The following is a 27,568-nucleotide window of genomic DNA, read 5'->3' as shown; positions in this document are numbered from 1 at the left end:
AACATGTGAAGGTAGTTCAGTCCTCAAGTTGTGGGTGTTTGGAAGCCGTATGCGCTGTTTGTTGCAGCCCAGAAGTTCTGGGTTTTCAAAAGGAATATGCTCAGTTTATTCTGCTTTCTGAGCTCTGGTAGGTCACCGATATGATTAACTTGAAGTTTACACTTAAATCATGCACCTCATAATTTACCCATAGAGAGGTCCCTGACCTCATTCCTCGTTGGATCCCATTAACATCCTAATTACTCTAGGACCTCAATGTAAATGTAGTATACTTGTAAAGCGCACAGCTGCCCCAGCAACGGGGCGTCCCGGCGCTGTATAACTCTGGGGAACCCGTCCTGGCTTTCCCTGTGGGATGGTCCCTTGCTGGGAGTCCCCAAGGTGGAGCCAGGCATCCCCGGGATTGGTGGGGCCGTTGTGGAGATTAGGCAAGCTAATGCCCAGAGTTGCCGAGTGGAACCCCTGATTAGAGTAAGCACCGAAGCGAGATTTATCGAGTCCGCTGACCAAGGTCCACGACCTTGGGTGATCTCATTAATCGCATAGCTCCCCGACTCACAATATACCTACAAAGCTCAAGGACATCATAATTAATCGGCGACTCCTGTAGATCTAACAGTTAGCCTAAGATGACTTTAAGGCGTATCATGATCACTATTACGCTGTAGTTCGGTACAGATCATAAATAACTTGCAGATAGATGCCTTAGCTGCTGATCATCATCACTGGTGACCTGCACCTTTTCTACAGGCCACACTGAACTGACCTGTAAATTCTGTGCAGCTCACAGATCGGGATTAGCTCGCGAACTCTGTGTTTTACAGGTCCCAATCTGTGACTTTTGGACAGCTCACTTTCCATTTCGCAGTGGACTGGATCCTTCGGTGCGATTCACAGATAACAATTAACCTGTGATGCGCCTTAAATCAACAGCTGCCGTAGAAGATTCGCCTGTAATTTCTCGTGGAGCATGACTAGAAGAAGCAGAACTCCCCCAGAGTACTAGTAAGTGCCATGTGGATAAGCACATGGTCCTAAGGTGACCTCGATGGGTCTCATCAGCACCTCTTTGAAGTAGCGGACCCTTGTCACACCACCAGCAGCTGCGTGCCTTGCACATAACATGCATAAACATTCCTCTTTTGTGCCGGAGGATGCCCTGGGACACATAGTTGTTTTTAGGTTGAGCCTACTAGACTGCACTTGCGCAGTCTGTTGTAACGCACATTGTGTGCTTGGCAAGAATGCACAGAGGCTTGAAGCCCAACCCTTGCTTACGACTGGTTGGCTTTCCAGCCACTTATTAGCTTGCTTCTTAATAGTCACATCTGTCAGTCTTGTGTTTGTTCCTCACATGGAGCATTGTTTGTTTACTGTGTCTGTTGATTGGCTGGCTTCGGTGCTGCCTCTGTTTGCTTTTTAAGTGCAGGTTATTTCTTTTTGGTTAGGCACTCCATGGGAGTGCATATTTTTTTTTCTCCATTTGTCTCCTTTTTAGGTTTCGCCTGTGCTTCCCTGCCCCCTGGCTGTGCTTGCTTCCCTGCCCGTGCTTGCTTCCCTGCCCCCTGGCTGTGCTTGCTCCCCTGCCACCTGGCTGTGCTTGCTTCCCTGCCACCTGGCTGTGCTTGCTTCCCTGCCCCCTCGCTGTGCTTGCTTCCCTGCCCCCTTGCTGTGCTTGCTTCCCTGCCCCCTTGCTATGCTTGCTTCCCTGCCCCCTCGCTGTGCTTGCTTCCCTGCCCCCTCGCTGTGCTTGCTTCCCTGCCCCCTCGCTGTGCTTGCTCTCCTGAGTGTGTGTGTGGCTCTGGGTGGGTGTGTGTGGCTCTGGGTAGGTGTGTGTGTGGCTCTGGGTGTGTGTGTGTCACTGGGTGTGTGTGTGTGTGTGTGTGTGTGTCTCTGGGTGTGGTTGTGTGTGTGTGTGTGGGTCTGTGTGTGTGTGGCTCTGTGTGTGTGTGTGGCTCTGTGTGTGTGTGGGGGGGGGGCTCTGTTGGTGTGTGTGTGTGTGGGGGTCTGTGTGTTTTTGTGTGGCATTTGCCAGAGATTAAACTATTGGCATTGTAAATGACAATGCCATTTATTTATCTGTTTTCAAAACCAACACATAAATACAAACTTTGTCATTTACAATGCCAATAGCTCAAACTTTTCAAAAGGCGAAACCATTGCATTGTAAATGCTTGTTTTAAATATTAACAACAGGGCTTTGATGTAACTTCAAAGACTGCATTATAGTTCTTTCATAGTCTCATCATTTCAAAACTTAAGCATTTTCAATATGCTATACTGTAACAAAGCCATGGTTGTTGCTTATTTATGTTATGCAACTAACAACCATTGACAAGGCTGATAGTCCTGGTTTGTTGTAGGTGTATTGTTACTTGCTGTATTATATATCTGGATGTAATGACAAACAGCAAATTACCAGTAGGGCGGCACACTATGCTTATCACAGATTTTCAGTTTACATGTTTTTGAGCCACGCCCCAAATTACACCAGCATGCCCATTTGAGAGACCCTCCCTGTTTAATCATCCTACAAAGCACTGATTAACACCACTGACATACGTTAGTGTCAGACCTGGGGGGTGGTATGAAATTCTGCAAAGATTTTAGTTGCTACAATGTACAAATGAACAGCACGAACATCGTGAAAACTTTTACTCACTCCCACTAAAGAGGCTACAGGTTCCCATCACAAGGTTCCTAGGAGCTGAAAACAGTGATATAACAAACGCTTTGCAAAGGATTTTCGTTTTCTCAGAAAAGGGAGTACAAATGTGTATATAATTAAGATATAGATTTACTAGGGGTATGTTTGATGTATTTCACTGTACACTGCTAATCTCTATGCCACTCCACTCTACACTACTTCTGTCAACGGTATTCCACTCTATGCTACTCCACTCTACTGTATGCCACTTCATTCAACTGTACACCACTCCAACGTACGCTACTCTACACTATTCCACTTCACTCTATGCTACGCCACTCCCTCTACATCAGTGTTCGCCACTCTACAGTGTTCCATTCTATGCCTTTCCACTCTATTGTAAGCTATTCCATGGTACACCAGTCCACTCTACGCCACCCCGCCCTACTGTACGTCACTTCACTCCACTCTATACCACTTCGCTTTATGGTACTCCATTCCATTGTATGCCCCTCCACGCAATTCCACTATTTGCCACTCAACTGTTTTCTCTTCCACCCTGCGTACGTCTATGCTATTCGACTCTACTCCACTCCACTCTAAACCATTGTACGCCACTCCACTCTATGATATTCCACTCTACACCACTCCACTTTATGCCAATCCGCACCACTCTAACCCACTCCAATCTACCCCATTCCACTGTACTCCACAGTACCCCACTCCACTCTACCCAACTCTAAGCCACTCACCGCCACTCTTCATCACCCAACGTCCCTCCAATATACATGACTCTATGACATTTCACTGTACGCCACTCCCCTCTACTCTATTCTACAACACTTCACTCACATTCACTGTACTCTATTCTATGACAGTTCATTTACAACCGGACACACTTTTTTATTAAAAAATGAAAATTGTTGAAATTTAATGCAAAAAGAAAAAAGTTTAAAGGTTAGTTATGGAAACTTTATTTATTCTTTCTATACAAACCAAGCTTAAACTACACGAAGATTTTAAATTCTAAAGTTAGTTATACCTTACATTTATAATTTGCGAACATCTGCAAATTACTATAACTCACGCATATCCGTACGCAATGTTGTTAAATCGCTAGCCAGAGTACATTTGTTTGTATAGAAAGAATAAATACATTTTCCCTAACTATACCTAATGTTTAACCTTTGGTTTTTTTCATTGAATTAATTACTCATTAACTTTTATTATTATTTGTTATTACAAATCGTTATGCATGTATGAATGTGGGACTGGAAGATCCGGCTGCGGACTGAGGCAGTGCCTGTTTAAATGATGGTGGGGTAGCCTGGTTCCATTTTTTTTTTAGTTTGCGTATGTACATTTTGCTTTCATTGAGTTCTTAGGGTGCCAAGGTGCTGAAGGCTTTTGTTTGGAAAATCGACTTTAGAATGTTCTGTTGGTGTTAATATAAAAGCCTCATTTTATTGAGGAAACTCTTCTAGTCATGCATACTGTTGTAGGAGGTAGCTATTGACGTTGAGGAAGGACTAATGCATACTGCAGCCAATATTAGCCTAACTCACAGCGACAGACTCATTCATTTAAAGAGGTACAATATATTGGGTCTACAGGAAGGACTTGGCTTCTGTCTGGTATTGGCACAATTTATATCGAACCGAAAAAGGAACTTGACCTGTATGGAAAGACCATCAGAAAAACAGCAACAACTTTTCTGAAAAACAACAGGATTTCTAGTTTCTTTTTTGGACAAAATGTGTCTATACCGTCCCTTGCTGAAAGAAAATGACGTCCCAGGAGTTTTGTGAAAGACGATCTGCAGACAGAGGAAAGCTAATTTGACGTATGGATCAGAAATTTGAAATCTAATCTTTCCAATATTTCCTGTAAGGTAAAATTCCACTTCAACATCACATCACCATGAAACCCTTTTAACGATCCGAGTACGTATTCTTTTGCGTAAATATCTTTCTATATTGTAAATTACCCACTAGTTGTAGAACTGTTACAGGCTGTGCATCATGTTTAAATGTGTAGTGCAAATATCCTGAGAAAAACTGGGTTTTGTAAAAAAAACAAAAAAACTTGAAGGTTTCCCCTAACGTTAAGCTGAGTTAAGAGGAAACAGAGAAACTCAAATACTCATCAAGTCATACATGTACTAAGTTAACAGTAGTATTCAGCTGTACTGCACCAAATGGTATTAGGGCTCATTACAGATAGCTCACATTATCATGTTATATATAAACGGAGAAGAATTGTTTTATCTTCAACAGAAGAAGCATTTCGTTTACACAAACATTATAGAGAACATCTCCCATTTGAACGACAATTTAGTAGGTCATTGGTAGGTTTTTAGAAGGGAAGGTAGTATCAGTTTAGAAAAAAGGCATACAGGTGGAGGCTCCTCAATCCAAAGAGTGGGGTTTGGTCGAATGTCAAGGACAGATTTCCAGGTAATAGTTGTGGCTCCAATGAAGGAATGCCTCTTGGCAAAATAAATACTTCCAAATTTAGGGAGGTCCTATTTCTGAGGTTTCTTTGGCCACTTAATAGAACAAGCATTTGCAATGCAATAGGTCTCGCAGCATTCAAGTTTGAGTTATTGGCATTGTATATGACAATGTGTTGCATGAATTTTTTTGCAAACTCTGTATTGGCTGGTGGTGTTTGTGCCCGGTGAAAGCGTGCACTGACAGATGGTGGTGTTTGTGCCTGGTGAAAGCGTGCACTAACAACTTATGGTGTCTGTGCCTGGTGAAAGTGTGCACTGACCGCTGGTGGTTTGTGCCTGTTGAAAGGGTGCACTGGCGGCTGGGGGCGTTTGTGCCCGGTGAAAGCGTGCACTGACGGCTGGGGGTGTTTGTGCCTGTTGAAAGTGTGCACTGACGGCCGGTGGTGTGTATGCCTGATGAAAGAGTGTACTGACGGCTAGTGGTGTGTGTGCCTGTTGAAAGTGTGCACTGATGGCTGGTGGTGTGTGCATGGTGGAAAAGCGTGCACTGACATGTTTAAAAGTAAAGTGCGCCATACTGCGATTGCTACAATAGTTAATTGTGGATGTGTTAACAATTGATGCGTGCACTGATGGCTGGTGGTGTGTGTGCCTGTAGAAAATGTGCACTGATGGCTGGTGGTGTGTGTGCCTGGTGGAAGTGTGCACTGCCAGCTGGTGGCGTGTGTGCCTGGCGGAAGCATGTACTGACGACTGGTGGTGTGTGTGCCTGGTGAAAGCGTGCACTGACGGCTGATGGGGTGTGCCTGGGGAAAGTGTGCACTGACGGTTGGTGGTGTGTGTGCCTGGTGAAAGCGTGCACTGACGTCTGGTGCTGTGTGTGTGTGTGTGTGTGGTGGAAGCGTGCATTGATCGCTGGTGGTGTTTGTGCCCCGCGAAAGTGTGCACTGAAGGCTGATGGTGTGTGTGTGTCTGGAAGTGTGCACTGAAGGCTGTTGGTGTGTTTGCCTGGTGGAAAAGTGTTCACTACTCACATCTGTGGAAGTGGTAATCAGAGTCATACTCACAAGAGAGACTGCACGAGTGGTTGTCAGCACATACTACGAACCTCCTATAATGAATGCAGCTGACGCCACTAGGCGCTATACACACACATCTGTTGTAGTGGTAATCAGAGAGTGATTTATACTCACAAGAGGGACTGCACCGAGCTGTTGTTCGGCACATACTACGAACCTGTTATAATGCATGCAGCTGGTGACATTAGGCGCTATAGATACATACACATCTGTTGTAGTGGTAATCAGAGTCACTCATACTCACAAGAGGGACTGCACCGAGCGGTTGGTCTGCAGGGCCTCGGCCAGCAGCCGCACCCGCTCCAGGCTGCCCACCACCCCCAGGTTGAGGTTGAGCTGGGCCAGGGAGTGGGACTCGGCCAGGCCCCGGCAGACGCGCCCGAAGTCCCGGTCGGAGAGGCGGCAGCCCCGCAGCGAGAGCAGGCGCACCGAGTTCTCCTGCAGGCTGTCCACCACGTCCTTCACCTCGGCGCTGGACAGGCTCTCCCCGGAGATCTGGATATAGCCGGGCAGCATCTTCAGGGGGTCTGGGCTCCTGCAGCGGAGATCCGGGTGCGGCCCGCGGGTCACAGGCTCGGCTCCTGGGAAGCTAGATTAGTGGGTTATGCACCTGGGGCGGCGACCCGGGGTCAGGGTCAAGCTCGCGCCCACGGAGTGGCTAGCCAGGAGAGGAGCTGTGGTGACGTGGGGCTCCCATGCCCGAGGGAGAGCCCCGCGGTGGCGGCTGAAATCCGGAGTGGCGGTAAGTGGGCCTTAGTTGTAGGAGGTATGAGGGGTCTTGGTGCACTCGTGTGTGTGTGCGCGCGTGTGTGTATGTGTGCGACGGGGGGGCTCGGCGCACTTGTGTGTGTGTTTGTATGTGTGCGACGGCAGGGGGGGCTCGCTGCACTCGTGTGTGTGTATGTGTGCGGGAGGTGTGTGTCTCTGTATGCGTGCGTGCGTGCATGGGTGCTCGTGTGTGTGTCTCTGTGCGCGTGCGTGTGTGTTGGAGCTTCCCAGGAGACAAGAGATGGATATACAAAAAATTACATTTGATAATGTATTAGGAGAAGCCATGAATTGCATTTTCACACATGGGAGTTAAACTGAAAACATGAATTTAGTCAGTGACATAATAAAATGCATATGGTGCCTCGATCTCCATTGACAATAGAAAAAGTACACATTATTTGACCTTTATGGAAAAAAGCGGCAATGCTATATTAGCCACAACATTATGCAAACTTACCTTAATTAAAGAAGATATTACAATTGCTCCAGCATTCACCATTGGATTGTGAGGTTGATCTGTGAAATATTACAGCAAAACACAACTTTAATACAGCAAAGAATTGCAGCTGTTCAATAATCCAACAATTCTGGGTAATAATGAGCTCTATGAGCAACTTAATTCATTCTTTCATGCTTTCATTGGCTCAGATACAAACAATGATAAGAAGAAGCATTATAATATTACAGTTGTCTTTATGGCGACCCTGTTACTCTTATTTCATTTTCTCGCTCATTCTTGTAAAGAATGAACTTCCACAATCATGTGATAAGAAACTAGAAACGGTTTCTAAAAGTGGTAAAAACCAATGATGTGTGTACAACTAAACATCAATCTTAATACCGGTAGCAAAATCGTGTTGGACAATCTTGGAGGTGTGGAGATGGGTGTTGGTAATTGGTTTAGAAATACATGAAATACAACAAACGTCCTAGGCAGCAAATCAAATGCAGTCAACTGAGTATTTGGTGCAGGACCCCTGGGATGCTCTAGAAGTAGAGAGGCCTGGTCGGAGAACAGAGGCCCATGCCCAGAAGTTCCTTGTACCATACTCTTCTGCCCTAATCCGAAGTCACTAGGATGACTTGGCCCATTCGCTCATGATCTGCTCTGGAAACTACACCCTGAATCCAGACTTCAGGAGAACTTAGGTAAACTATCTTTACAGCTCCAGAAAGAACTGGAGATGTATTAAAATTCATGCCACCAAAAAATGTAAAACAATATTAAGCAGATAAATTAACCAGAAGCTGGCGAAACAATTATATTATTATCTAAATATATCAAATGAAAAACATCCGACTTATTTGTACATATACATTTTCTTCTATAGGTTACTTTTAATTAGGTGTTTGTTAAGCAAGCCCATTTGACCGCATTTAAATATATGCTTAATAATAACTAAAGTGCGTCGTGTATTATTTAACATACAAAATATTTCCGTGGGTAACACCCGTGAACATTAAAATCGAGTAGCAGAACATAAGGGCTCTTGAATGGGCTGCGAAGGAGGTGGCAGCAAATTATTCATGCTCCATCCCTGGGGCGGCCCAAAGTTTATGATGTTTGCAAAATAATTAATTGCAGCGGATTACCCTCACGAAGCACCAGACCGCCACATATGAAGGTGGGAGAGCTCTGGAGAACATACAAAGGGAGAATGCCAGTTCAGATTACTGAAGACCTGGGAATATTGCATGGTTGCATGCACAGGACACTGTGTCTGGCTGCTGGCATCAGATGGAAGCGGAGAAGTGAGAACGCCGAGGAAAATCAAACGCAGCTAGAAGGGGCAAGGTCACATGGAGCAGAGACAGAACAGGTAGGAGGAACTATCATCTCATCCCTCATCATTCAGAGAAAGTTGAGCCAAAACGCGAACCCTTGCAACTCGGAGAAAGGCAAGCTGAAATTAAAATGTGGTAAGGGGGAATGGAGGAGTCCAACTGTTGCGGGGACAGTAAAACTTAAATGACGGCCCTCAAGGAAGGGTGACAGCACAGATAGGAAAGCAAGCGCCTGGAATTATCCCACAGAACAACTTATTTTTTTTGTTTTAACCGTGTTTAATGATATTTTTTACTATAATCATACTCAATAATTAGCTTATAACGTATTCGAATGTGATTCAAAGGCCCAATAATACAGTTGACATTCAATCGGCAGGCAGATACTTGTAAGATTCAGACTCCCAAAGCCGGCTCTGTGGCAGTGCGACTGGTGCAGCCGCACTGGGCGCTGACCTGGGGAGGGGGCGCTCACCTCAGGGGGAGGCACTGTGTTTAGCAATTACTTGTCATGTAAAAACACCTTCAGCAGAGTTCCTTGTGCTTCTAGTTTTCAGGTAGCAATAAAAATGCCAAGATAACTCTTGTGATTAATGTTCGTGCTAGAGAGAGATTTGTGCAGGGGCAGTTTTTACTCACTATAAGGTAGCGCAGAGGGTTAATATGCCTGCTGCAAAGAACGCGTACTGTGCAGATAACAGATCTGTATTTTTTGTGGCAAGCTGAGTAGATTACTGCTTTTGTCAGAGATCCTTTTCTTACCGCAGTTCATAAGATACAAATATAAAACCTAAAATAGAAAAGTGACAGTTACAAAGTATCAAAGAGCTGTATGCAAATTGCATAAACTAGGTTATGACGTTCAGTTCCCCCTCTACTTCCCCCAGTCTTTCATTACCGATTCCTAATGTTGCTGAAAAGTGTTTGTTTGGGTTGACATGCATTCTTATTAGCTAAAACCAGCCTTTACTAGTGGTTTAAAACAAATGAAATGTAAGTGAGAGAGGAGCTATGGACAGCTTTCTGTAGGATTCTAGTCAACTCCAACCTCTCCTGGCTCAGTGTAGCAGTGTGTTGTATCTCCCAGGATAATTTTTAGATTAGCAGGGAACATCTGGGAGTACTGTAGACCCTCGGCTCATAGTGCCTTTTTCAATTCCAGGAATGAGGCTCTCTTAGCTTGCACCGTAGCTGTGCTGTCTGGTAACAGGGTCACCCTATTGTTTCCCACCGAAGCAGGTTTCTTGCTCTTGAAGTCTGTAGCAGAGTGTCCCAGTCCCATCGGATACTGAGCATGACAAGACCTGGAGCAGCACAAGCTGCACTGAGACAGAAGAAAAAGGGGGCCGCACCAGGCGGTATACAGTGACGCCAGGAAAAGCGAGGAACCGAAAGGGTATCCACACCCGCGCAGCTTAGTACAGAGCCATACAATAGCCAACAAGTACCCCACCTAGGGTATGACACGTCCCAACAAAACATGAGAAGACCTCTTAGGGAAAAAAAAACCGCAGCAGAGGACAAGGACATAAAGGACCTGTGGGTAGCACCACAGGCGGCTTACCAATCAGTCAAAAAATACACGGATGGTCCAACATGAGGACTTATATGGCTCCACTAACAGCCAAAAACACATCCACCACAAAAATCAAAGGGATGTACCAGCAGCCAACAAGACAGAGGAGCCAACTTAAGGATCCTGAAGGGACTCCAAGCCACACAGAACACACAGACGGGCCAACCGAAACACTAGGCCCAAAGAGAAGGTGGATAAACGCCTCTCAAAAGTCACCTGCAGACAGACAAGCCAAAGCTTATGGAGGGGAAGGAGGACTGAGCCCCGCAAGGAGTCGTTGAATGGCAGAGTCCGCATGGGTGTTAAATAGAAGAATCAAAAGGCAGATCAACAAGACGCTCCCTAACATTCTCCGGAAAGATACTATCCCGCAACCAAGCATGGCAGCAGAGAGCCACAGAACTCGCCATAGTGCGGCAGAGAGAATTGGAAACATCCAAGACTGAACGGAGAATAAATGTGACTGACTCCCATCCATCTAGCACATGGTGCCGCAGATCAGCGCAGACACTTCCATGGGAGGGGCGAGACAGAAGGGATTCTGCAGAGGTAGCCCTGGCCAACACACAGAGTGTTGAACGCATGCAAAGCAGCACTAGTAGAGGCGAAGATGTTACGCCCCCAGGAGTCCAACCACCGGCCCTCACGTGACAGAGGGAGCAACACCGAAGGCCAGGAAGGGGAAGCAGACTGCAGGACAGGGCCCTGGGCAGAAGGGTGGGAATAAAGGCAGACTAGATAGTTCGGAGCAGGGTGATGGCAATGGAGGAGCGGTTGAGACACCGGATCTCCGGTAGCAGGACGCCCCCAGTAGAGAGTTGTGGAGCGAAGCTTCGAATGGAAGAAGCAGCTCTCCTCCCTGAGAGCCCTGGTGGAGAACCTCAAACTAATGGTCCATAGGGATTGGAGTGACCGGGGCGCCCATGCGCAAAATACCAGCGGCCGTAGAAATAGCCCAGACAAGAAGTAAACTGATGTCAGCGCGCTGAGGTGGGCCTTATATGACCTCGCTGACGTCATATACGTGGACGACGTCAGGGCGGAGTCACATGGTGCCGTCCCCCAGCGCGCAGAGATGCTGTGGCAAAAAGAAAAATTTTCCGGATCCAGTCTCACGCCTGGGGATAATTCCGAGTAGTCTCTATCAGATGTGATTGTACAAAGGTCCATAAAGAGTTAAGAAGAGCTCTGAACACTATCCCCCGCAACAAAGAGAAAGTGAGGGCATTGAGAAAGAAATATAAGGCGGTGATAGCCCAGAGAAAGCTGGATCTTAGGACAGAGGCCTGGTCAGATCTGGTGGCTGTCGGGAACTTGTGTTCCTAGATACTTCTACCAAAAAATGGATTCCCTGATACCGGGGGAAGCCTGGGTCTCACAATATTCACATATTTTTAACTCTCTAAACAGAGCCTTAAACTCTGAGCATAGGGACGTTGCTATGATTGAAGATAGAGAACAAGCTCTGAAGTTTAGTCAATCAATTTATTATTAAGGAGGTGGAGGCTGCAATAACTCAAGGTATCCACCTCAAAGCGACCGGCCCGGATGGACTCCCCTCAACCTGTTCATATCTTTAGGGCCTCTATCACAGGTCCTCTGCCTGTTTCATGGAAAGAATCTATAGTGGTCTTTATTTTCAAGAAAGGGGACAGGAATGATCCAACTTGTTACAGGCCAATATCTCTTATAGACTCAACAGTAAAAGGTTAAGGCAGGGTTCTCTTCGTTTGGCTAGAAGAGTGGGTCTTTACAAAAAATGTGCTTTCTAAAACCCAATATGGTTTAAGACAGGGAATGAGCACGACGGAAAAGTGTCTGGACCGGTCACACACAGGTTAGAGGCCCATCTACTAAAAAATGATCTAGATTGTCCAAAAATCCGCCAAAGAACGAGTTACTTGCCTTCGGTAACGCTTTTTCTGGTAGATACAGTATCTGCCTGTGGATTTCTCACCTTGTGAATATCCCCTGCGCAGCAGCCAACCGGAAACTTTTGTAGCTCTGCACGCCGGCAAGATCATGGACGACGTCACAGAGGGTACGACTCCGCTCGCGACCCCGCTGACGGCACTGGATCCATAACGGGGCCTCGTCGGCGTGATGACGTCAGTTCCGCCCTTTTTTTCCCGTGCCCCCGAGGCACACGGACGGACCGACATAAACAGTAATAGTATACATAGTACACAGTATGCAAAACAACACACATAGTGTGCAAACAATGCAATATGCATGAGTATATAAAACAACCATTAAAAAACATTCAAATAAACACATAGCAGGTATAGAAGAGTGGACAACGGGGAGGCGGGTGGGTCAGTGAGGAATCCACAGGCAGATACCGTATCTACCAGAAAAAGCGTTACCGAAGGCAAGTCACTTGTTCTTCTGATAGATACATCTGCAAGTGGATTCCTCACCTTGTGAATAGAATCCCACAGCAGTCCCCACTTCCAGAGGAGGGTGTCCACTCTGCTATACCAAGAAATCCTGGAGGACAGAGCGCGCAAAGTGGCCGTCCCTCCTCACCTCGGAATCTAAGCAGTAATGCTTCGCGAAAGTGTGGAGGGAGGCCCAAGTTGCGGCCCTACAAATATCCTCTACAGGTACACCTCTAGCCAAAGCAGATGTTGACGACTTTGCTCTAGTAGAATGAACCCTTATACCCTCTGGAGGTTCCTTACCAGCCAGGGCGTAGCAGATCTTTATACACAGGATAATCCATCTCGATAGCGTGCGCTTGTGCACCGCTTTCCCCTTCTTGCAGCCAGCAAATCCAACAAAAAGCTGGTCGTCCACACGATAGTCTTTAGTCCTATCGAGGTAGAAACTCACCGCCCTCTTAGGGTCCAGGCGGTGAAGCCGCTCCTCCTCCTTGGAAGGGTGAGGGGGAGGATAACAGGTAGGAAGGGTAATGGACTGCCCCAGATGAAATGGAGTTACGACCTTAGGCAGAAAAGCAGCCCTGGTCCTAAGTACCATTCTCTTAGCATGAATGGTCAGGAACGGGGGTTTCGACCTAAGAGCCTGAAGCTCACTTACCCTCCTTGCCGAGGTAATTGCCACAAGGAAGACCGTCTTACAAGACAGAAGCCTCATGGGACAATTGTGCAAAGGTTCAAAGGGTGAACCCATCAAGTAGGTCAAGACAAGATTCAAGTCCCATTGAGGCTCAATAAAAGGAGTTGGAGGGAATTTATTGGTAAGACCTTTTATAAAGCGTAAAACAATAGGTGACTTAAATAATGACGGCTGGTCTGGCAAACAAAGGAAAGCCGACAAGGCTGATAAATAACCTTTTACAGTCGCCACAATAAAACCCTGCTGGGCCAAGGAAAGAGCAAACTGAAGAATGTTTGACAAACGAGCTCTCAAGGGGTCAATAGATTTCTCTTCACACCAGGAAACAAACTTGGACCACCTATAGGAATAGATGGATGTGGTGGAAAGACGTCTGGCCGAAAGTATTACATCCACCACATCAGGCGGGAGAGAAAAGGAATTCAGGTTGCCCCGTTCAATCTCCAGGCATGAAGGTGTAAGGTCTGGAGGTGGGGGTGTAGAACCTGCCCCTCCATCTGAGAGAGGAGATCTTCCCTGAGAGGAAGACGGAGCGGCGAGCACGAGGAGAGGTGGAGAAGATCTGTGTACCACACCCTTCTTGTCCAATCCGGTGCGACCAATATAACTTGGGCCCGGCCTTGGCGAATCTTCCTCAGAACCCGAGGAATCAAGGGTATAGGAGGAAAAGCGTAAAGGAGTTGTGAGCCCCAACTCAACTGAAACGCGTCCCCCAAAGCTTCCTGCAACGGATACTGGAGACTGCAGAATGAGGGGCAGTGAGCATTCTCGCGAGTGGCGAACAGGTCCACCTGAGGAGTTTCCCAAGTCCGGAAGACGTGACGAACCACCTCTGGGTGAAGTCTCCACTCGTGGTCGGCTGAGAACTGCCGACTGAGAATGTCTGCGCGAATGTTCAGAACTCCGGCCAGATGATTTGCCAACAGACAAATCTGGTGGTCCTGAACCCAGGACCAGAGATGCGGAGCTTCTCTGCAGAGAAGATGCGACCCCACTCCTCCCTGCTTGTTGACATACCACATCGCGGTCGTGTTGTCCGTCAGGACCTGAACCGACTGACCGCGAAGGGAAGGGAGGAAGGCCTTGAGTGCCAAACGAATCGCCCTCAATTCCAGAAGGTTGATGTGAAGCAGCCATTCCTCTGGAGACCAAAGACCCTTGATCTCCAGATCCCCCAGATGAGCACCCCGCCCTAGAGTGGAGGCATCCGTGATCACTGTGGCAACCGATGGAGGCAGATGAAAGGGCTTTCCTTGAGACAGATTGCCCTCCACGCTCCACCAAGACAGATCCGCTGCAGTTTCTCTGGAGATCCTCACAGACTCCCTGAGATCTCCGTTGTGTTGATACCACTGCCTGCGGAGGCACCACTGGAGCGCCCTCATATGCCAGCGTGCATGGTTGACCAGCAGAATGCAGGAAGCAAACAGACCGAGCAGGCGAAGGACCTTCAGGACTGGAACGACCGCTCCATTGTAAAACAAAGGAATCATTTCCTGTATGGCGAGAATCCTTTGAGGAGGAGGGAATGCCCGACAAACAGTAGTGTCCAGTACTGCCCCAATAAACAGGTTGCGCTGTGAGGGCACCAGGTGAGACTTGGGTACATTTATCGAAAAGCCTAACCTGTACAACAACTGAGTTGTCTCCTGCAGATGATGTAGCACCTTCTCTGGAGACTCCGCTTTGATCAGCCAGTCGTCCAGATAAGGGAATACCGGAATCCCTGATCTTCTGAGATGGGTGGCCACCACTGCCGTCAACTTGGTAAAGACTCGAGGCGCAGTAGTAATTCCAAACGGAAGGACCGCAAACTGGTAGTGTTGCGACCCCACCGTAAAACGGAGATACTTCCTGTGCGACTTCAGGATTGGGATGTGAAAATACGCATCCTGCACGTCGAGCGACACCATCCAGTCTTCTTCCAGCAGCGCCTGAAGAACCTGCGCAAGGGTAAGCATCTTGAACTTCTCTTGTTTCAGATAAAGTGTCAAGATCCTGAGATCCAGGATTGGATTGGACGAAGCCTGCCATCCTTCTTGGGAATCAGGAAATACCGGGAGTAGCATCCCTGACCCCTTTCCTGCTCTGGAACCACCTCTATCGCACCTTTCCTTAACAAGGTCAGAACCTCCTCCTGAAGGAGATGGAGATGTTTCTGAGAGCAAGCCCCTTGACAAGGAGGGTAAGTCAGAGGGAATTCCCTGAAGGGAAGAGCATACCCATTTGCCACAAGATTGAGAACCCATTGGTCTGTAGTGACCGATTCCCAATCCCGCAGAAAATGGGTAAGCCGACCCCCAACAGGACTAACATGACTGGGAATGGGGAATCTAGGGCTGCTTTGCTGCGGTGATAGGGAGTGAGGTAGAAGAAGAAGAGGAGGAGGGTTGACAACCTCAAGGACGACCTCTGCTTTTTCCCCTACAGCGTATTTTGTTGCTGCTGCCGTCGAGGCTGTCCTTGCGGATGAAAGGACGACTTTCCAAATCCTCTATACCTTCTGCAAGATCCTCTAGATTGAGTCTGTAAGCCAAGAGATCTTGCTGTGGCCTTGCAATCTTTGAATCTCTCAAGAGCGGCATCCGCCTTCTTACCAAAGAGACCTATTCCATCGAATGGTAAGTCCAATAGTGTAGCCTGCACATCAGAAGAAAAGTCTTAAGACTTCAACCAAGACCCCCTTCTCGTAGCTACTGCAGAGCCCATTATCCTTGCCACTGAGTCAGCCGTATCTAGGCCGCTCTGGATGACTTGACGAGCTGCAGCCTGGGTGTCCTCCAAAACCTCTTGAAAATGTTCTTATCTTCATCAGAAAGTTTTGGCAGCAACTGCTTAGAAGAATCCATCAAAGCATGGATATATCTTCCCATCAAGCAAGTAGCATTTGTAGATTTCAACGCCATGCTTGCAGATGAGAGAACCTTTTTGGCAGACTGGTCAATGAGCTTTGAATCTCTGTCAGCCGGAACCTGAGGAAAAGCCCCTGAAGACTTCTTTGAACAAGCCGCCTGAACTACTAGGCTCTCAGGCGAAGGATGAGCCGACAAACTCTGGATCTTCAGGTGACACCCTATACCTCCGTGCCACAGTCCTGGAGACCGCAGGAGCAGATAAAGGTTTCTTCCAAACCTCCAACACTGGCTCCAAAATTGCCTCATTAAATGGTAAAAGAGGTTCAGACACAGATGAGGGAGAATGCAACACTTCAGTTAGAAGATTGGATTTAAACTCCGTGGTAGGCAGAGTAATGTCCAGTAACTCCGCAGCTTTTCTCACCACGATATGATAGGGAGCTGCATCCTTAGAGGGAGCATCCGGGCCAGGAGAAAAATCCCACTCAGGTGAGACATCAAGGCCACTTGCGTCCTTTAATTCCGCAAAATAGTCTTGCCGATAGCGTTCCTCCTCTACAACCCTCTAGGCTTCCCTTCTGGATCGGATCCTGGGGGCTGGAGTCGAAGGCTCCACAACCGACACCGTCGGCCTCGGGGTCGGGGTCGAACGCGGATCCGACGGCGCCACAGACTCCAAACCAGGACGACCAGACGGCGCCGGAGAATCTCGATATGGCGTCGGAGACTCTCGATACCGCGTCTGGGCTCTCGGCGCCGGAAAGTTCCAGGACGGTGTCGCTGGCATAAAGGGCATAAACGGTGCCTGGGCATAAGTTTTGGGAACACCCAAATTAAATGCAAAAGGACCCATGGGACCCAGAGGTGCACCGGATGGGTACATAGCCCTCGCAAAGACGCCATACATTGCGTTAAGGTAATGTGATGGGTCCTGACCTGGAGCCGGGAATGGAGGATAATTACACGGCGTCGTCCCTGAAGCCGGTGCTCCTGGAGTCGGACCAGCCGGCGCCGATAAAGGAACCTCCTCAGGCTGCTCCTGATCCTCATGCTCCGGCTCAACCTCATCAAGAATCGGAGAGTGAACCGAATCCAAGGGAGCCGGCGTCGGAGATCGAGAGACCTCGACATCAGAAGTTACAACCTTCGCTGGTGAAGCTGGATTCGAAGGCAAAGGACCGATGTCATCTCTGCGACGCCGAGCAGAAGAGGACTTCGGCGCCGATTCTTTATCAGAGTGGCACCTCGAAGAATGCTTCTTTTTCTTCTTATGCCTCTTCGACTTCGAATGCCCCGAAGCCGACTTCGAACCCGACCTGGATTCGGATCAAGACCTCGACCTCAACCTCGATCTTGATTTTCTTTTACTCGCCTTCTTCTCTTTTTTTCTTCATCTTGGCCATAACAATTTCGCCTCCCTTTCTTTCAATGCCTTAGGGTTCATCTTCCTACAGCATGCACATTCTTCGCCGTCGTGATCGGAAGACAAGCACCAAACACAGTCCTGATGCGGGTCAGTAATAGACATTTGCTTCCCGCACTCCCTACAGGGCTTGAAACCGGACTTTCTTCCCGACATTTTAGAAAGGAAACAAGAAGAACAGACAAGAATACTAGAAATTACAAAGTAACTACGGAGAGTCCCAAAAAACCGTTGGCGTCGACGGAGCGGAAAAAAGGGAACTGACGTCATCACGCCGACGAGGCCCTGTTATGGATCCAGTGACGTCAGCGGGGTACCGAGCGGAGTCGTACCCTCTGTGACGTCGTCCATGACTTCGCCGGCGTGGAGAGCTACAAAAGTTTCCGATTGGCTGCTGCGCAGGGGATAGTCACAAGGTGAGGTATCCACAGGGATACCTCGCCTGAGAGCCTAGTAGTTCGTACTGTATCTATCAGAAACATCGTTACAACGTTACTTTTACGCTGATGATGCTGTCCTTCTTGCAAGGACAGCTATGAGCCTGGAGAGATTCATAGATGCCTATGTTGACTTTATGTCTTCCCTGTACATAAAAGTGAACCAATATCGATCATACATTCCGGTGTGTGGCCCCAAATCAACAAAGTCAAAATTTTTCACTGTACAGGGCAATCGGATCGATAAAGGTCAAATTATTTCTTACCTAGGGACTCTTTGTACCATCCAGCTATTGTGGGATTACCTGCTGACCCTTAGGGCACAAACGATTAGAGCCACCGAGGCACTGTTTTCGTTTTGCAGCAAAATTAGGCCATAAGCCTATCAAAGAAATGACCATACTATCAAATTAAATGCCTCTCAATTGCTACACATGGGGATGTAGTGTGGAGTTTAAGTAATTGTGGAAAACTCTAATTAGTGGAAAATAATTTTATTAGGAAGCTTTTGATGGTCCCTATGAGAGCATCAACATCTTTATGCGACTTGGAACTGGGCCTTGAGTATATTACGGATCGTTTTGGACTCTCCCCTTTGTTATTATGGGTGAAAATCTGGCAAACGCCAGAGCTAGATTTTTCAAGTTCCATTATCATGGATTGTCTTTCCATTGCCAATACTGAGATGATTCCCTGGCTCGGTTATCTGAAAGGTGGATTTAGAAAACTAGGTATAATAGAGTTCTTTAATCACCCCTGTAATATGCCTTCCTACGCAAAGTCTTTAATAAAGTGCTAGTGCACCTCACAACCAGCACTGAAAACAGCAAAGAGTCTTGAGCATAGGCAATGATAGTTTTTCCAGCAAGCAGATGCAACCCTATTTATATATTTGTTTAGAAACTCATCATAGATTTTATTTAACCAGATTTCGTCTAAGCATATTGCACTTTCTGGCAGCCTTTCCAAATCAACGTAGTTGGCATGAATACGCTTCCACCCTGCCCATATTACAACATTGCAAAACAATCTAATCTACACTTGGTTTTGTGCGTTGTACAAAAAATTGAGATCCAAATTGTTGCTTCTAATACTGAGGCAGAGCCACCCTTGTTCTTATAGAGAAGGTTTTAGTCACTTACAGTCGCTCTAACCCTTTGATATTTGTGTAGCTGTCTTACATTTTGTAAGAGGAGCCCTCATAATACGAAAACAATACGGATAACGGAGTGTATCACTTCATAGCATATGCTATAGTTTTTTTTTTTTAATATGCACTTTATCTTTATTGCAGGCTGAAAATGAGATTCTTTTGAGGCTATGACAGATTTGCCAAAAAATTTACACTGGTATAGTCTTATTGAGTTGCCATTAGTTTCTCAACTTATTTGGCGGGATTTCTTATGGTTTTATTGGATTCAGCATCCTTTCAATTTTAGAGTATTTTACTTAAATTATGTAGCTCTACTCCATGATATATTTTTATCAAATGCATTGTTGTTTCTGTGCTTTTATGATTTGCTTGTCAAATCGAATAAAGTTTATGATTGATTGACTACTTTTCTGTTGTGACTTTCCAAGATATGTCCTAGATAGCTGAATGGAAGTTCACATTGGGGCAGCTTTATGTCATAGTCAAAGCGCTCAATATTAGTCTGGTTACAGAGGAATTTAGAGCTGTTCATTATCATAGGTTATGTTAGTTTATTTTTGTAAAGCAAAACATGCACTCTCAAGAAGCAACTTGTCACTAAACCTAGGAGGCATCTATTAGCAGAAGTTAGGCACCAGGAGGGAAATTGTTACTGGTAGATAGTAAAGAGACACATTTTCAGTCTTAGGTCTCGCCTAGGTAGCGCTTGCGCAGTCTCTTCGAGACATGCTGTATTCAGGATATGGGCAAAAGAGGTCCCATTTGGCCACATATGGTACTGCACCCTACAATATGGCTAAGTAAAAAACATTGCCATTTATAATGACAATAACTCCAACTTTGTAGACATGCATACTGGTGCCCTGCTCACTAGGGACCTAAAGGAGCAGTTTGCAGTCCTGCACTTAGACATGCAGTGCTGGTGCATTGCTCACTAGGGACCTCTAGGAGCAGCTTGCGGTCCTGCACTGAGACATGCAGTGCTGGTGCCTGGCTCTTTAGGGACCTGTAGGAGCAGCTTGCAGTACTGCACTGCGACATGCAGTGCTGGTGCCTTTCTCACTAGGGACCTCTAAGAGCAGCTTGAGGTATTGCACTGAGACATACAATGCTGGGACCTGGCTCACTGCGCAAGCATTTACAATGCACTAGGTCTCGCATTACTGAAAGTATGAGATATTGGCGTTGCATTATTATTTGCAACGCCAATACCTCAAACTATAAGTAATGAGAGACCTATTGCATTGCAAATGCTTGTTTTTTCTGTACCCGAGACTAATTGGCTCCTGTCCAATAAACACAGGAATTCTGTTTCATAACTTAGTTGCCAATACCCTGAAAACACTGCCTTTTGCTCCTTTTTCTTAAATATTTTGGAATAGCAAACAAAGCGACTGTTGGTGATCACATGGTACGCCTTGGCATGAGGTTTGTAAATTTGTTGGCCAGAAACACAGGACCCTGTACTGGAAAAAACAGTGCAAGCAATACAAGTGAATTTGATAATAATTCATTTGTATAGACAGGATGACACACTCACAAACTCATTGGCAAAAACTCAGTCTGATGGTATTTTTAATTGATTGTAACTTACATATATACTTCTTAGAAAGGCTTACATAGACTGAGTAACAGAAAGTCACTAAAGGAGTGGATGCAAGCGCTTGCAACAGAATTCCTCTGAGAAAAGGTTTGGAAGTGCAAGATATGTTTCAGAATGCATGACAAACACTCTCTGACTAGTAAAATCTAACCTAACATTAAACTGAATCCCAGGGTTCCAGACGCTGGCGCGAGTGCATCTCCCATGGAAGAGGGCAAAATTCTTTATTCCCAGGCATTTGTTATAAATCCAGTATTTGTAAAGCGCACAGCTACCCGGAGACATCCCGGCGCTGGGGGCCGTCAGGAAGATTAAGCGAGTTATTGCCCAGAGTCACATGGTGCTGGGCTGACCTGCTGCCGGTACCAGGGTTCAAACCGTGAGCCCCAGCATCCGGTGTCAGTCACCCTGGCCGCAGAGCCACACCTCTTCCCTTATATTTGTCGTAACTAGAATTTTAGATTTAGTTTGATTACGTTTTAAGAAATTCCTTCCCATCTGGCATATCAGTGTTTCTAATGAACATATAAATCCTTGATTTTTCTGATTGGGCTCTGACGTGGACCACAATCTGAGGGTTATTAGTTTACATATAAGTGAATATTTGGTAACCCCTTGAAAGGATAGCTAAAGGGCTAAAGTTAAGATTAAAAAAGAGAGGAGATAGGGAGGGTCTCTGGAAAACCTCCCACTACAGCTTCTTTGGGACCAATCTTTAGGAACCTAATTGTATCAACTGGACTTAGCTGGATAAAAAGGAGAAAGGCTAATTTAATATCTGGTCTGTTATACTAATATCAAACAATCTGTGAAACAAAGTTATTGTGATCTACTGTATCAAAGGCTGCAAACAGCTCTAACAGGACTAGGGTTCCACATTCCCTTTTTGATATCAAAATCAAGTTATCAGATATACAAGCAATAACTGATATAAGATAAGATACACTGGACGTCCTGCAAGAGGTCAGAAAGCTATATATACACAGAGTAGAGGATCACTCTGGATGAGCACCTCCCACACCACAAAGAAAACACCCCAAACGATTACATCACCTGATGCATACACTGCCCACTTCTGGCCGGGGATCAGAGCTCAGCAATCAGGGGTCAATCCGAGATACACGTCTGCCCTCACTCGGAATCCAAACTCCCAAACTTCCACTTCCACCAGACCAGTGGAGGCTCCCCCTTTTAATACAAGTGAAAACGTTGGTCGAAGCTTCTAGCAAGACTCGCCTCCTTTTCCCATCAGATTCCGTTCCATTCCGTAACAAGGACACAGCATTGGTTGATCAGGCCTTTGCTATGACTTCGAGAAGAAGCCTGTACATACCTCTGATAAGAACCGGTTTCTACTAGCATGCAGAGTGCAGAAAACAAGTGAAAGCAAAACATAACTTCTCACCTAGAAAGGCTCAGAAGATGGAGACAGCTCAGAAGATGGAGTCGCTTAAGCATAGGCCACTAATGCAAGATGGCATAAGATTATGCCAAAGCCAATAGGCAAGCCCTGCCATTAAGCAAGATAAAGTCAGAAAACAGAATGGTCAAAGCCAATAGTAAGAACTCATAATTCTCACCAATGACACATTCCTACACAACTGCACGCCTTCAAATGCACATCTCACATGCTCTGCTCTTGGCAAGACTGTCCACTCAGTAACAGCTCCCATTGAAAGACAGCAAGATTACAGAACAGAAGAGAAGCAGGCGAATGCAGGACCATGCTACATTAATGAACACACTAAAATCAATTAAAATGGTGATAGTTGGAGGTCATCATAGGGTGCCAGACTACAAAAGTGACTCTTTCACTACAGGCCTGGTGTATAAAACAGGTTTACAGTCACAAAAAGCAATTTGGACTATTTGGGACTGTAATAAAAAGAATTTAGTATGTGCAAACTCTATTTTAGTTATTGTACTAATTAGACGCCTGGTAACTATAAATATGAAAACTCACAATGGACGCTTAAGGGTGAAGCAAATATGAACATATGAAAAGAAGACATTTATTTTTTGTAATAAACGATAAAATAACTAACACATACCCTAAAAGTAATGTTTCTAGGGTTTATTGACAATACAATAATCAATATCATAAAATAACCATTCAACACATCACTCCTACATTCACACAAGCAATTAATCGAACAACATAAATCATAACATCACATGATCTCCCAAAAATTAATACATAGAAATAATCCAATTTCTTCTAAAAAAAGTTGTGGCTTTTATGGTCGATTCTTTCATCCACTGGATGAAAGAATCACGATACAAGCCACAATGTTATTCGAAATTTTATTTGTCCATTGTGAGTTTATTTGTATAGTTGCCAGGGGTCTTTTTGGTACAATAGAATTTCCCCTGCCCTTGGACCTGCCGCTAATAGCAAGGATTATACATAAAAAGGGTAAACCCAATGGTACTGGGACCTGGGTGAATAGTAGTACAGTATATAGTGGTCCTACTAATTCAAGACTGGCTGGATAATATATATAGAATAACAAACATCCGAATAGCAAATCTCTGCAAATAATTATTATGTAGCAAATGTTATTTAATCACACTGCCACATAGTGAAATACATTACATATACGTCAAAATGCAAATTTCATGTGTACACAGGTGCCCAGCAGGACAGGGAAAGGAAGAGGGGTAAGTGAATATGGTGAGGATGCGTGATTGTGAGGAAAGTATGGAAAACAGTGGAATCCTATGCCAAATTTAGAACAAATCAGGCTTTCAATATCAAGCCAAGGGTACATGAATTATCCATAAAAATTAGGTAGCTAGACCTCATAGATGAAACACAATTAATATAGTCTCTGTTGTTTCCAAGGGCTGGCGTAAAGAAAGAGAAATGTCGATGTTTCAACCCCAAAGTTTTAACGTAGGCTGATCAACACCTTACACAGGGGTCTTCATCAGGACAGTCATGAAGGGAGGGCACCAGGATCCTGCAATGAGGACTCAAAATAGGGGTTGAGGGTCAGTAAGCTCCTAAACGAAGAGTGTGACAGCAACAAACATGACGCGGAACAATCCTGCGTGTCCCTTCTGAAAATACACCATTCAAACAATATAATTCTTGCCACACGTGTCACTGCTAGAGAGACTTCCGGTGATTAATATCTGATCTGTTTCAAAAATTCGTGGTGCAGGAGGCACCGTATCGATCTTTGGTGTGTCAAACATCAATGTCTCGACAATACATTGATGTTTGACACAGCGAATAGCGAGTAGCGATCGAGCACCGCTTGAGCATTGAGACGCTTTCTCCATAGTTTTTAAAAATTCCCATGAGTAGAACTATTTTTTGGGGCTCTAATTATATATTTTATATTTACACACAATGCAAATATCTCAGCTTATTTCCATGGTCACTGAATTTCTGCCAGATTGTTTTCAAATTTTGCAACATACTTAATTTTTGGAGACAACCACTGGCAGCTTTGGTATTTACGGCTGCATGTAACGGTTTCAATTGGAACTATGACATCTAAAACTGCCAATCCGTAGGTTGAGGATTCTTATTAAATTCCAAATATTTAAATCTTGTGCAAGCAGTGATTCTGTTAATCCATCTTTACCAATACATGAAATTATTTGTAAGACAGAGTGAGACAAGTAGTATACGAGAAACAGAACTGATGATGTAAGAAAAATGACGGACATTATATAACTTGATTTTATAGCACTGTAAATAGCAGGCGCCGCTATGACCTACATCAACTGCGCCTAATGATATCAGGTTAAACATTTTTAAGCTGGCGCATAAATCCTCGCAGTTATCACTCCTGCTCCTATTTTGTGTATGGGCGCACAGAACTTTGGCAGGGGTAGACCCATTGGTGTCAACAGATTGGATTGGGTAGGAAAGTATCTACCACTAAGAAATAGGTTTGACCCACTCATGGGACTGGAGTGGGTGGATTGACTCCGGAATGCCTGCATCTCCAATAGAGGGGCTGAAGATACAGATAGGGATAGGGCTGTCAGCCCAATGAGGCAAAACCCAGATGAAGTAGTTGGAACTTGGGCAGAGACGGTTAGCAACATACATTTATGTCCCAATCCGTTGATTGTTCCTATAGTAGCGGCTAGGGGAGAGAGAGACGAGGCTGAACAAATAGAAATGCTACCCGCGAACGTAGATAATACTCATATAGCAGTAAATCAGGGTGGGAGAGTTAACACCAGACAGGTAGAATTGGCACCCTTGGATGCAGATATTGGCCCCGTAGCAGTAATTCAGGGTGAGAGTGATGCGATCCAGCCGAAAGTAACAACATCCCTGGGGGAACTAGATAGTCTGGCTGAGGGTTGCCCTTTCCGCCTGATCTCATGGAATATAGCTGGTTTTACCTGGAGGCTAGAGGATCCGGTATGGTTAAAATTAGTTGAATCCTTTGATATAATTTGCCTCCAAGAGACCTGGAGCAGAGGGGACCATAGCTTGGATGGTTACCAAACGTTTAATGTCCACGCCGAACCCTCACAAGCTGGAAGAGCGAAGGGTGGTCTTATGACAGCTATTTCTGTGAAGTATAACATGATAAAAACTGTTATATTGATGGAATCCCCCTGGTACCAAATGCTTATGATTAAGGACTGATTTCCTGTGCCTCTGCTTTTAATTAATTGGTACTACAATATATTTGATGCCCATGAAACATCGGTTATTGAAAAATTTCAGGATGAGATTGTCAAAGTAACTAATATTGTATTTCCTCTTTTTATTATGTGGGTAGGTGATTTTAATTGTATTTTGTGTACATTTAGCGGAACCAGAGTCTGTGGCTTGGTAGACTTAAATGACCAGCCATTGGCTCATTTTAAACACTCAAAACAAGGGGATGCTTTGAATAATATAATTTTGATTAATGAACTTTGTGCCCTGGACATGTCTAATTTCTCAAGACCTGTGGGCATACCCACCTTTCAAGGTACTGGGGGCCAGATGAGCGTAATCTATTTTGCTATGGTCTCCAGCAGCTACACTCATCTCGTAAATGATTTTCAGATTGAAGTGAATCCTGCTAGTGACCATAACCCTTTTAATTTTAAGTTTGAGCCCTGCTCTTGAGAGAGTTCAGACCCTGGAACAGCTAATAAAATGTAGCCAGAATCAGGGGTTCACCCTAAAGTGGGATAAGGTAGACGCAAGGCAACTCGAGGTGGACATTTTTAAAGCAAACAAACTACGGATAGATGCTTGCTTAACCGCCACCAATGAGCCGGATGTAATAATAAAGAATTTTGAGGCTCTTCTAGGCAATGTAGCATCTCACCTTTTAAAAACTGTGGGTGGGAAAAAAGAAAATGGCCGTAAATGGTTTGATGCAGAATGTTCCAAAGCACAAACTAGACTAACGAAGGCACTACATCAAGTGCCACGGGATAGGGAGCAGGTTAGAAAGTCAAGGAAAATTTATAGAGACGCTATTATTAGGCGAAAATTAGATTTAAGGAAAAAGGCATGGGATGATTTAGGAAAAGCTTCAGAATTTAAGGATAGTAGGCTTTTTTGGGAGGTAATAAACCACCCATTCCTAAAGAGCGACGAAAAGGGCAACATGTTGGTGCACATACCAGGGGATACCTGGGAAGCACATTATGGAAGAATTTTTAATCCAAAAGGGGTGACGCTGTCAATTCCTAATGAGGGGGCTAGTGATTTCAACTTGGAGTCAGCCCTAACACTTAGCCTTTCACTCACCCTCTCAGAGGTAGAGGACGCTCTTAGGAAGGGTACCCCACTAAATGCCCCAGGGCCGGATTCAGTCCCTCTGGATCTTTTTAAATACAACGTTGAGATGTGGGCACCACTCCTATTAAATTTATTTAGAGCCGTTGTGGTAGGGCGTATTCTGACTTCCTGACAAGAGGCGGTAGTGGTACCTATATTTAAAAAGGGGGACAAAGGTGAACCGTGCTGCTACAGACCCATATCGTTAATAAATGCGTCCTGTAAGTTGATAGGAAGGGTGATATTGGCACGCCTGGAAACCTGGGCCGAGTCATCAGGTATTATCGTGGATTCCCAGTAGGGGTTTAGGAGGGGTAAAGGAACCACAGAGCAGTGCCTTAATTTGGCTTTAATTATGGGTAAGTACATGAAGGCCAAGCGTGGTTGTATCCACTTGGCCTTCATGGACTTATCCAGTGCCTTCGACACTGTTTGTAGAGGCAAACTGTGGCAGATGATGGAGACCATGGGGTTTGAAGAACCGCTGGTCACCCTTCTCCGCAGACTGCATGCCGTTACAACAGTGAGGATCCGATTTGGCCCAGGTGGGGAGAAGACAAAGCCTATCCCATCGACTGAAGGTGTTCGCCAGGGATGTATCTTGGCCCCTTTTTTGTTTCTGGTGTACACCAACTGTTTGGAAGGTTTTTTGTTGGAAAGTTGTGCAGACTTTCCCCAGGTTAATGGTAAACGGATACCGATGTTATCTTATGCAGATGACACGGTGCTAATAACCCAAACTGCCAATAGCATACAAACGTGTTTGAATGCTTTTGACGCTTTTATGCAAGGATTAGATCTAAGGGTCAGCTTCACAAAGTCTTTTGCCATGGCCTGCGGCCCTAAAGGGGTAAAATCTCGCAGGTATATGGTGAATGACATTGTGAAAGTCGACAATTTTAATTATCTGGGGAATTTATTCAATAAAACCCTGAGTAGGGATCCCCT

At 45.5% G+C, this 27,568-nt stretch overlaps 1 protein-coding gene across 3 annotated transcripts in view; it reads right to left on the bottom strand.

Annotated features, from left to right (window-relative positions):
• Positions 1–27,568, bottom strand: part of GLS (glutaminase) — a 926,246-nt gene that overhangs the window by 699,943 nt on the left and 198,735 nt on the right. For all 3 annotated transcript variants that reach the window (XM_078680394.1, XM_078680395.1, XM_078680396.1), the window contains exon 7: positions 7,410–7,468. In XM_078680394.1, the coding sequence (XP_078536520.1) occupies positions 7,410–7,468 (59 nt within the window). The remainder of the gene's footprint in view (positions 1–7,409; positions 7,469–27,568) is intronic.

The sequence above is a fragment of the Lissotriton helveticus genome, chromosome 3_1 (genome assembly GCF_964261635.1).
Source record: "Lissotriton helveticus chromosome 3_1, aLisHel1.1, whole genome shotgun sequence".
Classification (NCBI taxonomy): domain Eukaryota; kingdom Metazoa; phylum Chordata; class Amphibia; order Caudata; family Salamandridae; genus Lissotriton; species Lissotriton helveticus.
Note: the sequence above shows the minus strand (reverse complement) of the source record. Positions and strands in the feature narration are given on the sequence as shown.